We start from the raw sequence: 15622 nt of genomic DNA on the forward strand, positions 1-15622 counted from the left end.
TAATAATAAATAAATAAATAAATAATTATAATGTTGGTCCCGGGTTCGAATCCCGGTTTGGGCATGGATGTTTGTGGGTGTGCATTCATCCATTTCATCATATCATCACTCATCCCCATCTTCGCAAATTAGCCAAAAGTGGCGCAATAAGCGAAGTAAAATAAAGTAAATCAATAATAACAAAAATAATAATTTTATATAACATTATTATCATTATTTGCATTATTATTATTATTAATAATGGTACGTTTATCCTGGTACATGACCGCCAGACAAAAATTCGTGGTTACACTTCTGTCCTGCCGCCCCTGCTCTCATGTCTCTTAACTCCAAGAATGACTCAGTGTACGAATGGTGAATAGGGTAACTGAATGACATAAAACCGTGTAAAGCAGTAAATAAAATGAAAGAATTTGAGATAAGAGTTTTACAAATTCCAAAATTTTACGCCTTGAAGGCTCAATATTTTACACAAAATTACAGACACGGAGAGCTACTGACATGTGTGCCATGTTCCTGAGACCTACCTACGAATGTATATCTGTGCTCTTTATTATCGAGAGAGACGTGTCATCCTTGCCTCACCCCCAGTTATGACACCCACTAACACATCTTCGAGCTCTCACGTCGGGAACTATTCGAAGTTAATGAAAAAGCACCACAAACGAACGATGTTTTACATGCACCCGCACAATGGAAACGGAAATGTGGAGGTGCCTAAATGTTTGGGAACCATAAAACACCTGACAAGCTGAGTTGTGAAGACCGTGTTGCTGCACAATGGCGCAATCGGAGACCTGCCTTGGAACATTGACTCTCCCATCACACAGAACCGTTAGCTAACCTACTCGTTCTTACGTCGCACAAACAGACCCAGTGCACCAGTGTCGGAGACGAACCGATTTTCAGGGTTTTCCGCACGTGCGGGTCCAACCAAGAGCCCTTACACGGTCAAAGCAGGAAATCAGACGTTGAGACAACATCAAAGATGTAATTTTTAATCCTTTTCCCATCCTTTCTCGGCAATATATGCTTTCGCACGAATCAAATTACGATTCCCCTTCGCCTATTATTCGGTGTACTCTTCCTTCAAGCAGCCGGCTTCGCTACCAAGTTCAAGGGCAAGACTGCGGACTCACTGTTGCCAGAACGCGAGTGACCGCGTTTCTTAGCATACACCAATAAAAGGTGAGTGAACCTCTCCTCCGTGAACATTCGCTTGGTGTCGAGTGCAAGGGCAACATTGGTGGATCTTTTAACCGATTCGTGCATGTAAACATAAGCGCGTGTATGTCAAGTGCTTGACTCACGGAACATGTGAGCAGTGAATTACTTCGGTTGTGTCAGTGTTAATGTGATGGCCAACGGAAATCATAATTTTCAGTGAAACTTTGCGTGTATATTATATTACAGTTGACTCTTGTGCGATGTCGCATCTGAAAATGAAACTATTGTGGTTTATTTTAGGTGTAAGTTGGGGGTTGTGGACAGTAACACTCTCTGAAATTACCGCGAGTACAGAGAGTACCCTTACTACGGAAGACTTTATTGAATCTACCACAACGTCTATGGACGCTACGATTATTGAAACCTTAATCACATCGACAAACGGACTCACAATCACGGAACCAACGTACGTGGAAGAACCCGTAAGTTATGCATCTATAAACAGTTCTATCGTCAGTACTAGACACATTGAACTCAATAGAACTTTAGAGGAAAGCTTCTTGAAGAACGTGTACAGAGATTGTACAAGAAAGCCAAGTTTCTCGTGTGTAAGTAATAATGTTTACAGCTATTTCGAGAACTCATTGGGCTCGGAGGAATTCGAAGTGTCGGATGGTTTTTCGTTTTTGAAAAACAAAAACGATTACAATGCGACAGTGGGGCACTCGAAACGTTCCACTTCGTCGTTTTTTGGGAAAACTGTCTCGGATATCGGCGACGCACTGTACGACAAGGGTGTGAAGTTTCTCATGACTCACGACCTCAACTTCCAACTTCCGGAATTGTTCTTCGGCGGGGCGACAGTGAAACTCTCTCCAAAGTCTATCGAAGATGATGGAGCACTCATTAAACTGGAACTGCCGAAACCTGACGGAAGGTTCTTCCTCAAAAGAATTCAAGGTAAAGTAGTATTTTTTTATAAAAACATTTAGTAGTTATTGAATTTTTTCTAGTGGTTGTTGTAGCTGTAGTTAAAATATTTATTTCGTGTGCATGACTTTGGAAGTACCAACTCGTTAGCGATGTAAAATTATTGCTTCCTTGTTTCGTGATGACGGTTATTTGTGTACTTGGACATTTTAAATACTTTTGTGGGTACCAATGGCGTTCCCAGTGAGCAAGCACATAATTAGAGGGATCCGGACCCCCTCCAGAAAGTAATAAAATTAAATAATGGAAATTTATTTCCGCCGAACGTATTACAAGTCGTATATATTGGGATAACAAGGCTTTGAGTGACAATACTGATTTATGCATCCTACTACTTACAATAATATACATAAAATATTAATCAGGAACTTTACTTTTCGTGAACTGGATCTAACGAACTCTTTTGTTATTCAATAAACATAAAATTCTTTATATTTTTGATATTAATTTCCTTGTAGGGGCAGTTGCTTTTATAAAAATTATGACGATCTTAACTACACGTAAGCTAGATTATAAATACGTTCTGCTCTATCGCTATTCTTATATCGTCTCTTTACCTATTCATGTAATAATACCAATAAAGTATTAATTAATTTACATACTTTGAATAGACCTATAAACTATATTGAGATATTAATTTAATCATTTACAATATCATTTCTGAGACTTCACCTTCTAGATAAGTGAGAAGTAATTAAGGATTATAGATTATAGCTTAGGGAAGGATACAATATCTTGGGGTGTAAGGTGTGACCTTCCACGTAGTACACCCAATTGTCAAAATCACTTCCACGTAGTACATTTTGGACTGCATTTTGCAGACGAACGAGGCTCTGGCGACTGACCCTATGGCCAGTATACTTCTGTGTGTTGTCCTTATGTGTGCTGAGTGCGTGTTTAACAGCCTCAGCTGTTAACCGGTCAGAATATTTTAATATTTTAGTTACGACACGACATTATAGTTATGTTATTTTAGTTCTGGTAAGGGGCTGGACCCCGTATAAAGTGACGGGTGCAAAATAGCCTACGTGCTGACGTACCCAAAAATTTTAAATTCAATTTCAAATTCAAATACAATATCTCCTGCAACAAACCTTCATCATGTAGAAGGGGAAATAGGAACACATCACATGGTATTCACCGTTAATCACACGCCTCGGATTTTTATAAAATTTGCGAGATATGCAAATGTTTTCAAAATGGTGATAAAACCTTGAAACGAATGGAATTAGAAGGTCCATTCTGAGGTTATTAGGAATGTAAAGAAATTAAGAATAAACTGAGGAAATCAAATGAGTTGAAAACGTGTTCCCTAGCTTCACCTAATTCGGATATTTTAGAGTTTTCGTGAGCCTCTTATACAAAAATCATTTAATTTAAATATGCCACAAAAATCTGAAATCAGTGAATTCTGTTTCTAATGGAATGGAAGTATGTAGATTCAGCAAGTTATGTTTTGTAGATAATTGTTCCAACTGTACTTCTAACACTTGTCATATAATTTTATTTGCATTATTGTCATTGAGGGTGAGAATACTGTAACCGTTCCCAAAAAGTTTGAGAGAATCCACCTTTTAATACGCATACGATTAAATCATCTTCATGGAATTTCAGACCACACCATTCATGTCTGAACATGACTTTCAATCAGGAATAATTTAGTATTGTATTTCGTTGTTTTTTTCACTTTGGCGTGCCGTGAATGTTAATTGGGTGTTTATGATTACTTTGGAGAGTCTAATTTGAATTTAAGTTCATTTGGCCAGCACATTCCGCAATTAAATATTATTTTCATACTCACTTAATAATGCTACATTTTTATTTTCAATACAGTACATTTGGAAAGGATGATATTCGATCGATATTATTCAACTGTTTCCAAGCTGAACTTCCTAGCATTTCATCCAAGGTGTATTTTATTCTTCTTAGTGAAATTGAACATGTTTTCAAACGAGTTTAGTAAGAGTGGAAATGAGTGCATCTCTATTACGGTGTATAAATTACAAATTATTACTAAATTAATTAACCCTGTACAGGGTCAACAAATTGAGTAATACTGTGTGTCTTATACACTTATTTTTCACTCTTTGTACACACTGTTAGAAATATTTTAATCTTCAGTAAAATGAATGCAAATTATATTAGAGGAAGGATAGAAATTATGTAATTTCATGTCCATTTTATGTAGGTTGACTTGAATCTTCTGCAAATACACTGTATAAAGAAGCCGAGTACCAAGCTAGGCGAGTGTACAGTGGGAGGCACAAGTATTGCTTGGTAAATTGCCCATGACTAGTTTCATTAGTTTTCTTCGCTTGCATCATACTTGTTTTAAGGACTATGTTCTTACTTTGGAGGTGCATAGGTTTCAGCAGATTTTTAGACATTATGTTTCAATACATATCGTAAAATAAAGAGAATAACATGGTGATGGACAATTTGCTTGGCAACACTTATGCATCCCACTCTACAATCAGCTCAGAAATAACAGTAAGCAAATTGTCCATCGCTATTTTCGTTCTTTTTTCTTAATCGTTCAATATACTTGTAGGGAATGGGAGTGTATTTATGCTAGAGCAGAAGTTGTTTTGCGTTTATTCGTCCAAACAATTCTTCAACCCAACGTTGCAGAAAACGGAATCGATTGACAATTTGCCTATTAAATTTGTCATTGGCTGTTTAGTCACCGGCAATACAAATGGAACACCTAGATCCTGAAATACTGACTTCCTTGCGATGTGCTATGCGTGTTGCCTAACTCTAAGGCGATGACAGAATTTGACATTGAAAATTTGCTATTAAAATCTACTCATCGCCGCGGATTTATGCAACACACATAACGCCTCGCAGGAAAGCTAGTATTTTATTTATTTATTTATTTATTTACGTCCAACAGAGAAAAATATCCAATTACAGAAAAGATTACGCATGTATACTTTTCTATTCAAATAATGAACATACACCAGGATATATCAGGATCTAGGTGTCCCATTTCTATTTCCGCTGACTGTACGTACACCCAACGGCAAAATGAATAATAAGCGACTTGGCCATAACCATTTTCATTCAGTTTGTGATGCTGATGGATTGACACTAAAATGTCAATAAGCAGAGGAGAACATCAGCGTTACATCAAGAGAATTTCAGTCCTTAAAACGACACGGAATGTAGAATAACAAAGATTGAAAATACTGAACGACAATTTCCGTCGAATGAAAATGCATTACCTTAAAACATCCTTAATCTATTGGTAATGACGCGGATATTTCGGTGATATTGTTTTTCAAAATTCACGTTTTTTAAAACAAGCCCTATTCAACAGAGCTTTCAATCCATGCTTATTCAAGCTTTTGTACTCACTACAGAACTTAGTGACAGAAGTCTCAAATTATGTAGTTTTATACAGGTGGCTAGTCACCGGGAATTCCTTGAATTCCTGGAATTGTGCTTGAATTTTTGGGTCCGGGAATTGTGCGTAAATTCTGCGTGAATTATTCTTCCGTAGACGTGAAAAATTGCAACGTTTATTAATCCAAATCCTATTGAATTTTTACTTATTTATAAATGACTTGAGGCAAGTTTTTCGTAGTTTAGCTTTTATTTTTATAGAGGAAGGGAAAGAACGCTGCGTTGAAAACAAAACATAATTCTCTCGTCTCAGTACGTTTATTTAATAGTGTCAGTGCCGGATCTACAAGCCGCAAAACCCCGCAGTGCGGGGGGGGGGGGGGAGACAAGCAAGCCTTTAAGGGGCCCTCAGCCATTGTCATAGTGGAGGGTTCGTATATGCGTATGTAAAAAATAAACTTAGTTAATGAGGGGTACGGAAACGAATACAATATATACAGGTAAAAAAAAAGTTATATTCCCTGTGCATATAGCACCGTGCCACGAAGGCACATTTAGGGATTATGGGGGTAGGGCCCTACATATTTTCGATGTCGGCCACCTTGGAGGTGATGTGATCAGCACCACGCTAAGGCCGCCTTTAACCCCACACTCCCGGATACCATTTGAGTTAACGTTGGATGGGCCCTAGAGCCGCTTTATACGGGGAAAAGCCCGAAAAATTCCGATCTTAGATCACACACATTTCCCGCGTGGCAGTCAGACTAGAATTTTACGAGAAATGCAGCGGTGAAGGTTTCTTTAACCTATTTTTAATCAGAAAAAATTATCACTGCATGATTGTAACAAATGCATCATTTTGCAGGTGTGAGAAAACAGTGTACTATATCACATAACCCTCTTCCCAATTAAAAATTTGAGTTGAATTTTGAGTTGGGTGGGTGTAGGTAGAAGGGCCCTTTGGTAATATTTTGCGGGGAGCCCAAGACTTGTAGATCCGGCACTGAATAGTGTCCTTCGCAGAACAATCTATCTGACAGAGGGAAGATTATTGCAAGATACGTATGTTCAAGTTGATTAGGTAAATTTGATTTTGAAATACTAACATTTTTTCGTAGGTTAGTATATCCCGTAACATTTGTGACTTGTGTTTTTAGATGTTTTTCTAGTCAGAGTAATGTGAAATGCCAAATGTAAACTCCCCACCTTAAATTACATATTTAAAATGTATATACCGTTCTATTAAATTGAATTAGAATTTGTGGATGCATTTGAATCACACAGACTATTTATATTGCTAATATATCTTTGTGTGGGAGGGGAGAAGTATCTTCTTGTACCGTTGAATTTTTGTAAAGTTTGCCTTGATAGCCGGGAATTATACTTGAATTTTATCATGGTAATAGAGTGGCCACCTTGTTAAAATATGTATAAGAAATAAAAACGCTTGACATTGGAGAAAGGCCAATTAATATTGCATGCTAGAACCTTTGACTGCATATGTCGTACTTCTCAAACGTATCACCAGAAAAGCTAACGCTGATAATTTAATGATTAAGCGTTTTAGTTGGGCCCATGCTTTTTTGTTCTTTTCCCGAAAGCAGACAATTATAGGAACACATTTTCAAAAACTCGAGTCTTTGCATGTGTGCAGATGAAGCTTCCTTCATGCAGAAAGATAGTTTCCAGTACTCATACAACTGTTCCATAAAGACGCAGGATAATGTGGCCCCAACATATTCACGATCTTGGCCATTTTTTGGGGCGATATAACCAGTAACGCACTCCGGTCACCTTTACCCCTCAGCTATCCATTTATTTTTGGTTGGGCGAATCGAAATCGGGTCTCCCACGTGACAGTACGGCGTCCTTTTTCAATTCCTTCATTTTCTCTATAGTTTCTCAATATCAACACAAACATTTATGTCTTACCCGTGATTATATCCCGGAACCTCTGGACTGGACACCGTGCGTCTTCTTACATGTTGTCCTGTCGAAATAGAGTAAATTGTTATATTATTACTAAACATATTATTATATTAAATACACTGTTCGAGAGAATAGTTAGAAATATGGTGTGAAAGAAAGCAAAAAATCAGTACAAAATTATTGAAACAGCGCAATTAAAGGCCTGCATAATTAAACAATTTCAGTGGCATATAATTGTCTCTTTATACATTATTTGCTTATTTTAATTACAAAGAAATGTATATATGTTACATTAAAAATGTAATATGAAATTTAAAAAACCTATAACCATTGTTTCGGCTAAGATATATGCATATTAACAAAATACATATTTTATGGAACAAAAATCCTTGCGATTTAGAGCATTGGGTTTATAACTTTTAGACTGGCATCCACTAAACCAAAACTTCTTCCTTACCACCAAGTAATGTTATGGTGTCTTGAATGCTAACATTTAAAACTGCATGATTATATTGCATAATACTAGTAACTAATATTTATCTAATTACTGAAACTGTATTTAGATTATCTTCTTTTATTGACATTATAATAAGAAATGAGCCTATAATTAGACCTATGAATTAATAATGTTTACAGTGCATAATTAAAATTTGAAAAAAACTATAACTTGACATATTGGCGGGATTAAATATTCTAGATTGACGCATTTCAGGATTTATGGCAGTTTCATTATTTTTTTTTATTTCAAACACACACTAACTTGACATGTTTACTAATGTAAAGGCTAGTCCTTCCCGTACAAAATGAGATACAGGAGACATTTCAATAATTTTCTGTATTTTTCTACCAATCTTGCATACCGGTATCGAAGGTACAGGACGTGTACCAATGAAGGTGCCCGGATGACTCTTTCTCAGGGAGGGCAAGGTAAGATTTCACATCTTCTCCTGCAGTCATAGAAACATATATTTTACCTTTTATTATTATTATTTAATTATTATTATTGAAATTGAATTGAAAATACATTAGCGTTGATAGGTTTAGACTTGAGTCCACTATTTAAGTAGAAACTGGATTCCTCTCGCTCCCTTTCTACAAACATCTATCACTTTGTTGATGAGCAATTCTTTGTACGTTTGTACTATTTAACGATGTTCAGATATCAAATAGAGACCATTTAATCTGCTGTCCTTCAGGGCACCTTATGTGGTCATTTTGATTATAACGTCTCTGGTTATTTTGTTGGACATAGTAGTTGAGTGCTGCAACTTACGGCCTGTAAATCACACGAAACAATATTGTTTATAATAAAATATCGCTACAATTTCACTATTCGGATTACATGAACTTTTCCAGATATGTCAGGTGGGCGAGTGCCTTCCCTGACCCCTCTTGCATGCGTCCATGGTACCAATACTGGTACTCGTATGGTTCACGTCCTGATTGAAACGCCACTTTACTTCAAAGAATGTTCCCAAATATCAGTTTCCCTCTAACAACCATATGTCAAGCCCACGGGGAGCCCAGTATATTCTCACCTCAAACCTTTCCCACCAATAGCGTCCGTTTTAGGAACTGGCATTACTTGTCAAGTCCACTAGGAGTAAATGACGTTGCCAATTCAGTTTCTTTATATATTTCATAACGTGAGGTTGCGGTTATCTTTACTATATGCACGGCCGTGAAATTAGGCGGGTGGCAGAAGTTCGCGCTGTTGCCACGTCGGAGCACAACCCCGTGTGTTCGAAGCTTTAGGAGAATGAAAAATCTCGTTGTAGAGTTGGTCTTTGTGGTCCATGTGATACAAACTGACAGTACTTGCTCGAAAGGTCAGGTATGACACAAAAGTGCCACGGAAAGAGGTCGGTCTGACGCTCGAACTAGGCAACGCAGCCCGGTTGACGTTCCCACACAGCGCGCGGGAACCAGCGACTTTTGTCCCGCTCTCGGTTTGCTTTTCCCATATGTGGCGCCTGTCTCCGTGGCGGAGCATATCGCGCTACAATGCCAGGTGTCCCGGATTCGAATTCCGGCCTGGGCATAGATGTTTGTGAGTGTCCATTCATCAATTTCATCATGTCATCACTCATCCCCATCTTCGCAAATTAGCCAAAGTGACACAAAAATCGAAGTAAAATAAAGCAAATCAATCAGTCAAAACCATATGTGGCATAAGCGCAATTCTGCATATCCGCCTATTTTCAGCTCTTCTCAGAAATACAGGTGCTGGCTCGAAACCAGATACGAGTCCGTCTGGCTTCCTCTCGAGCTATGTCGAAGATACCGAACTGGCGTTCCAATTAGGACTTGAACTGTTACCATTTTTTGAGACACCCTGGTTTAGATGACACATCTGGCCTCCAGATACACACGTACCGGGTGGCCAGAATTGAAGTTACCCAACTCAGAGCCCTCTGTAGCCTGTTTGAGGCATCGTAGAACTCTGACATTTGGTGAATCCACTATGCAGACCATGGGGAAGAGGATGGCGATAAAAAAAAATAGTTCAATTTTCCGCCACCAGCTTGAAATGTGGCGCTGTAATAATGAATATTGAAAAACATAAGTCGGGTGTACAAATCTTTAAATCAGGAACAAGAGGCTCTATCCGCCACTGTAACAGCCACTTCGGTGACAACTTCTTCTGCAATCAGCCGGTAGCCCCTTCCTGCTGCAACACCCATATCTCCAGTCTCTTCAAATTTCTTCATCGCCTTTCTTAACCCATGCGTCGTGATGGGTCCCTTTCGAAGTCCTTTCGCATGACCATAACCTCGCAGGCAGCTGCACTATTACTACCGTTCTGATAAAAGAACTTCACCAGCAATGCACGTTCTTTCTTATTTAATGGCATGGTGATCACTTCCGAACTTTTGTTCAAACTCACGTTAAGTGATTTAGCTGAGTTATTAATTAGAAATACATTTGTTAGTGGCTGGAAGTTGCGAGAAAATAATCTCTTGTTTATTGCAAAGGCAAATCCATAACCAATTGGAGCAGTTTACGTCATTATTGCAATCATCATGTACGTACAGCGCCATATTTCAACCTGGTGGCGGAAAATTGAACTATCTTTTTTTATCACCATCATCTTCCCCATGGTCTGCATAGTGGATTCACCAAATTTCAGATTTCTACGATGCTTCAAACAGGCTACAGAGGGCTCTGAGTTGGGCAACTTTCATTCTGGCCACCCACACCACTAAAAAATAATCGCTATCCCTGTGCACAGGTTAAGACCATTCACGTAGGTTTGTTTGACCCGGTTTAGCAAGTTCCTGCAAACGCCCACGAGGAGTCTGACGCATATAATGTGTGGTTTTATGAAGGAACTCTTTGCCCTGAATTAAGTTCTCCATGCAGTTTGAGTAGAATGCTCCCTTAGCACAATTTGTGAGCAAAACATCCAGGTGGAGGCAAGGTAATCACGAAATTGTGAAGTCTTTCGAGGAAGGAAAGATACATATGACGTCACTTATTGGCCTGCATGATACATGGCACCATTTTTCGGTTGAATCATCGTCAAGCTGTATTAGGCGAGATACGCTGGGCGAAGCATGTAGTTAGACAATGAAACGAGTAGTGATTCATAGTCATGTGACACGGGATTGTGTGAAGATACGTGACAGCACGATTGTACAGTGGGATCCACGAGTATTACCGTGCAAATTGTCCATCACCATGTTCGTGCGCTTTATTTAACCCAATAAGAGCTTCAAGAATTATAAGACGACTCAAAACAAGCTGTTGACAACTTCTGCACCAGCATACATAAAAATCCGTCGCTTAAAACATTTAGGGTCTAGAAGAAAAATTAATGAAATTAGTCATGGACAATATGCACGATAATACTTATGGATCCCACTGTACAGGGTGAGGATCAAGATTACCCTTATTTGAAACCAAGCGCGCCTCAGGATTTTTTTCTCAGGAGGGGCAAAGTCATAGAAACTTTTATTATTATTATTATTATTATTAGGATAAAGGAGGGGAAGTTCGCCACCAAAATGCTTTTCATTTTTTTCCTTCTATACGAATTGGGGAAGAAGGACAAAATTTATACAGTACAAAAAGTAGTCATTGTGGATTATGAGGAATATAACATAAATACTGTGTTACTTATACTTATGACGTAATATTAAAAATACTAAAATTAGAAAAAGTGGCGAAAATCCCGCCACACGCTGGGAAATTCGCCATATAACTTATTTATCATTTTATCTAAGTGTATGAAATACCAAGTTGTTGTCAATAAGTCAGACAACAAAGTGTAAAAGACCTGCAAATGACATTACAAAACTGCTTAAAAACATACAATACAAACATGTTTAAGAAACATAGGCCTAAATGTTGATATGCATTGTGAACAAGTTGTGTGTGAAATATCGCCTGTAACAAAGGAAATTCGACACATTTTCTGTTACTCTGGCGAATTTATCATCAAATGCATAGTCGAAAGAAAACAACTTATGTTTACTTGTACATGCACGCTTTCCAAAGCAAATCTTTTCACGACATTCTTAAGGTTTGAGGTTACAATATCAATAATTAAGTGGAAGAAAAATAATTCTTATCTGCCACGAAATGACAATTTCCAACGTAGTATTGAAATTTGGCACCTTTCTTTGTCTTCTGTGTAGACGCAACTACGCATTCCAAACTGTACTGTTTGCTTGCTAGTTCGCTCACCACACTGCAGATTTCAGTGGAAACAAGACACATGTTACTTGATGTTTTACAGGCATCAGTAAGTGCTTCCAACCTAAAGTTTCTATCTACGATTACAAAAACCTCAAGTATGGCGAAATTCCCAGCATGGCGAACATCCCTTCTCTTACCCTATTATTATTATTATTGCTATTATTATACAAAACATTTTGTCAAATAGGATTGATACTGAATACTTTATAAATACAATAGTATATAACGTTCCAGAATTCATTATTATCAGTAAAATTGAAAAATGGTGGTGAATTTATAAAAATATTAATCGATGATTTTAATTATGACTTCCCTTAAAATATTATATTTAGGTATAGGATGTGATTTGCAGTAAAAACCTTTGATATTACTCTTTGTGACATAGTGCTGTATAAGACGCCAGGGGTACCGGGTTCGAATCCTGGCCTGGGCATGGATGTTTGTGAGTGTCCATTCATGAATTTCATCATATCATCACTCATCCCTATCTTCGCCAATTAGCCAAAAGTGACACAAGAAGCGAAGTAAAATAAAGCAAATCAATCAATAATGCTGTACAAGGTTTCATTAACTGTTCTCAGCACTTTAAATAAATTATTATTATTATTAATAATAATAATAATAATAATAAAAATACTTAGCCTATTTTTTTTAAAAAAAATACATACATTTATAATGTTCATATTCTGTATATCTATACATATTTTCATAACTGTATACTTAACATATTAATTTATGTAGGACAAAAAGCTGTTTTTTTTCATAGTTAGATATTAGACTGAAAGCTTAAATCTAACCCTACTTCAATAATTATAATAATAATAATTGTTTTTTGTAACTTATGGCATTGTAAAATATCGCTACAATTTAACCATTCGAATTATATTAACTTTTTCCAGAAATCTCAGGGTGGGGGGGCAAGTACTCCCCTGGCATCTCTCTGCGGGCGCCCTTGTTTCAAACATTTATAACATACGAAAAAAAATAGGTAGAGACATGGGGTACTTTGAAAATGGCACCAAAACTGAAAACGTTGTTGTGTTTGCAAACTGTCCCACATTTGTTCAGCGGAAAAAATCTGAAGGACAGCCCTGAAGCTAGATATTTTAGCGCCCTGCGTAGGATTGTGGTTTGGCGCCCCCGCACTACAAAGCACCGGCATTTTATGTCCGTCCTCGGATATTTTCTTCTTATCCCGTAGTGTGTTATATTTACATCATACAAATTTTTAAATGAGTACATCTTTTACAAAGATATACCTACTCATTTAAAAAATAAAAGAATCCAAGTTTACATTTCTGATTTTTAAAGAAATTAAGCATATTTAAGAATATTTCAGTTATGTCAGTGTCTAGAGAACATCTTTAAAAACGTACTCTTACTATCAATCTCGTGGCAGAAAAGTCGGTGAATGGGAACAATTTTATAACACTAACAATAACACAGCCCTGCATTTTGGAAAAAAATATTGGATGATTTCAAATCAATAGGTGATTCAGGAAGTATTTTGAATGCTGATCACGGATATGAGATAAATTTCATCACGTCAGGATTTTTCCCTACATCAGGATTTTTCTCTACGTCATTAAGTTCAATCAACCCACTACATTATAACATTGAGTTTTGGACATTTTGTGAAGGAAATTTTTGTGATGGATTTCAAAAATGGAACTTACGTAATCTAAGTTTACAATTTTCATGTCAATGTGTCTTGTGAAGAAGATAGAAGGTGGATTAAATGCTTACTATTGTATGTGCATTTATGTTCAAAATTGGAGGATTTGTATTGTGGAAAACCAATATTTTACCACCATCTAAACAGAGCCATCTATTGATGAAATGGTGGAACTACACATTTTATTGTAAAATTAAGGCAATGAATATATTCCTGTTTTCTGAAAAACTAGACGTGATAGATAAAAATTGATTTCATTTTTGGAATCAGCATGCTAAAATAATTCAGAGACATCCAAACCCATGCAGGCTTGTGTAATAAAAAACGGCGCGGCGTAGCCAGGATTTTGTTTTTCGGAAAGGGATCACATTCCAAGGCAAGTTGAGAATGTCAGTAAGCATAATGTAAAATATACATATATCTATTTACAACGTAAGTCTGTAACTTCGTATCAATCTCATAAATCGGAAAGGATTTATGATAGGAACGTCATGTACCAAGTTGAATGGTGGCATTTATTATCATGTGGTGCCCTCCCTCCCAAAGGAATTATCAAGAGGTCACTTGAAAATCTTCAAAGGGAATAAGGGTCAAGTAAACCTGTGTTTTCCTTTTCGCCTTACCTCTGCCAAGTGTAAATTTATCCTCCACATATATTTTTTTTATTGTGCCCTCTGTGAATGGCGCCCGAGGATTCAGCCCCTCTAGCGTACCCCTTGCTACAGGCCAGCTGAACGATACTCAATTTCTCTCCATGTGTTAGACAACATTTCCTCAATCAACAAGTTTCTGATTTTGGAATACATTTTGGAAACACAACATGCCTGTGCCTAACAAAACAAACATTTATGAGTTTTGGTGCTTTTGTGTAATAAATGTTTCTTTGTACCTTCACCGCCACGTTAGGGTGAATGGTGATTCAAACAGAAAAGAGAATAAACACACGCTGGAGGGATTCGAACCCAGAAACCTTTGGAGTCGCGGCTCGCATTCAGATGTACGTACCATTCTCATGAATAAGCTATGATGGGCATTGGGGAACAAATCCGGAAAACCTGACCTCAGTGTCCATTGACGGATTTAGAGGGACTGAAACGTGCCCTCCCAGAAGGGATGACTAAACATTATTAAAAGTATTGATAGTGATTATTATATTACATAATAATAATAATCATCATCGGCTCCACAGCCCTGGAAGGGCCTTGGCATATCTCCCAACTGCCAGTCTCCCTCCCACAATCCTACCTAAAGGTGTGGAGTTCTTCAACCGGTAATGGGGTGGCGTGGGGTCAACACGTCGAACTCTCAGCCGTTATAGATTTCCGAGGCCGGATTACGCTACACACTCGTAGCTCCCCAATTTCGTCACGATGATGGGTTGCCACCGGTCCTATACACAGGTCGAGAACCCAGAGACTATTCCCTGTACCAGCTAACTGTAGAGCAGGGGAACGAGAACAAGTCTCTGCGCAAGTTGTGACGCGAGACGGCTCCACCAATGAACAGTGAGAGGAACGGGATTGCGTAATGGCCGACTGGAGTTACCCGCTTTCCCTGCTTCGCATTGGCTTTCACCACTAGATTTCCCTCCTCCTTCTTTGCCGCTATGCGCGGCTCTGCTCTACAGTTAGCTGGAACAGGGTATAAACCTAGGCGGACTCGAACCCATGCCGTCCCGCAATCGTAGTCCAAAGCACCTCACGGCCACGGAGGACAATTGAAGACCTCGGGTGTAAAACATAGTATCTGACATTTCGGTCATTTCTGAGTTCATTAAGAAAAGAAAGGTTATTAGAAGCTATACTGTAGATA

At 37.9% G+C, this 15622-nt stretch overlaps 1 protein-coding gene across 1 annotated transcript in view; it reads left to right on the forward strand.

Annotated features, from left to right (window-relative positions):
• Window positions 1-1232: 1232 nt before the first annotated feature.
• The window catches only part of Osi17 (DUF1676 domain-containing protein Osi17), a 60473-nt gene continuing 46083 nt past the window's right edge, over window positions 1233-15622 (forward strand). Inside the window, exon 1 of the mRNA XM_083141250.1 lies at window positions 1233-2127. Within this exon, the coding sequence (XP_082997376.1) occupies window positions 1428-2127 (700 nt within the window). The 5' untranslated portion in view covers window positions 1233-1427. The remainder of the gene's footprint in view (window positions 2128-15622) is intronic.

This window comes from Lepisma saccharinum, chromosome 19, assembly GCF_977018435.1.
Source record: "Lepisma saccharinum chromosome 19, izLepSacc3.1, whole genome shotgun sequence".
NCBI classification, from domain to species: domain Eukaryota; kingdom Metazoa; phylum Arthropoda; class Insecta; order Zygentoma; family Lepismatidae; genus Lepisma; species Lepisma saccharinum.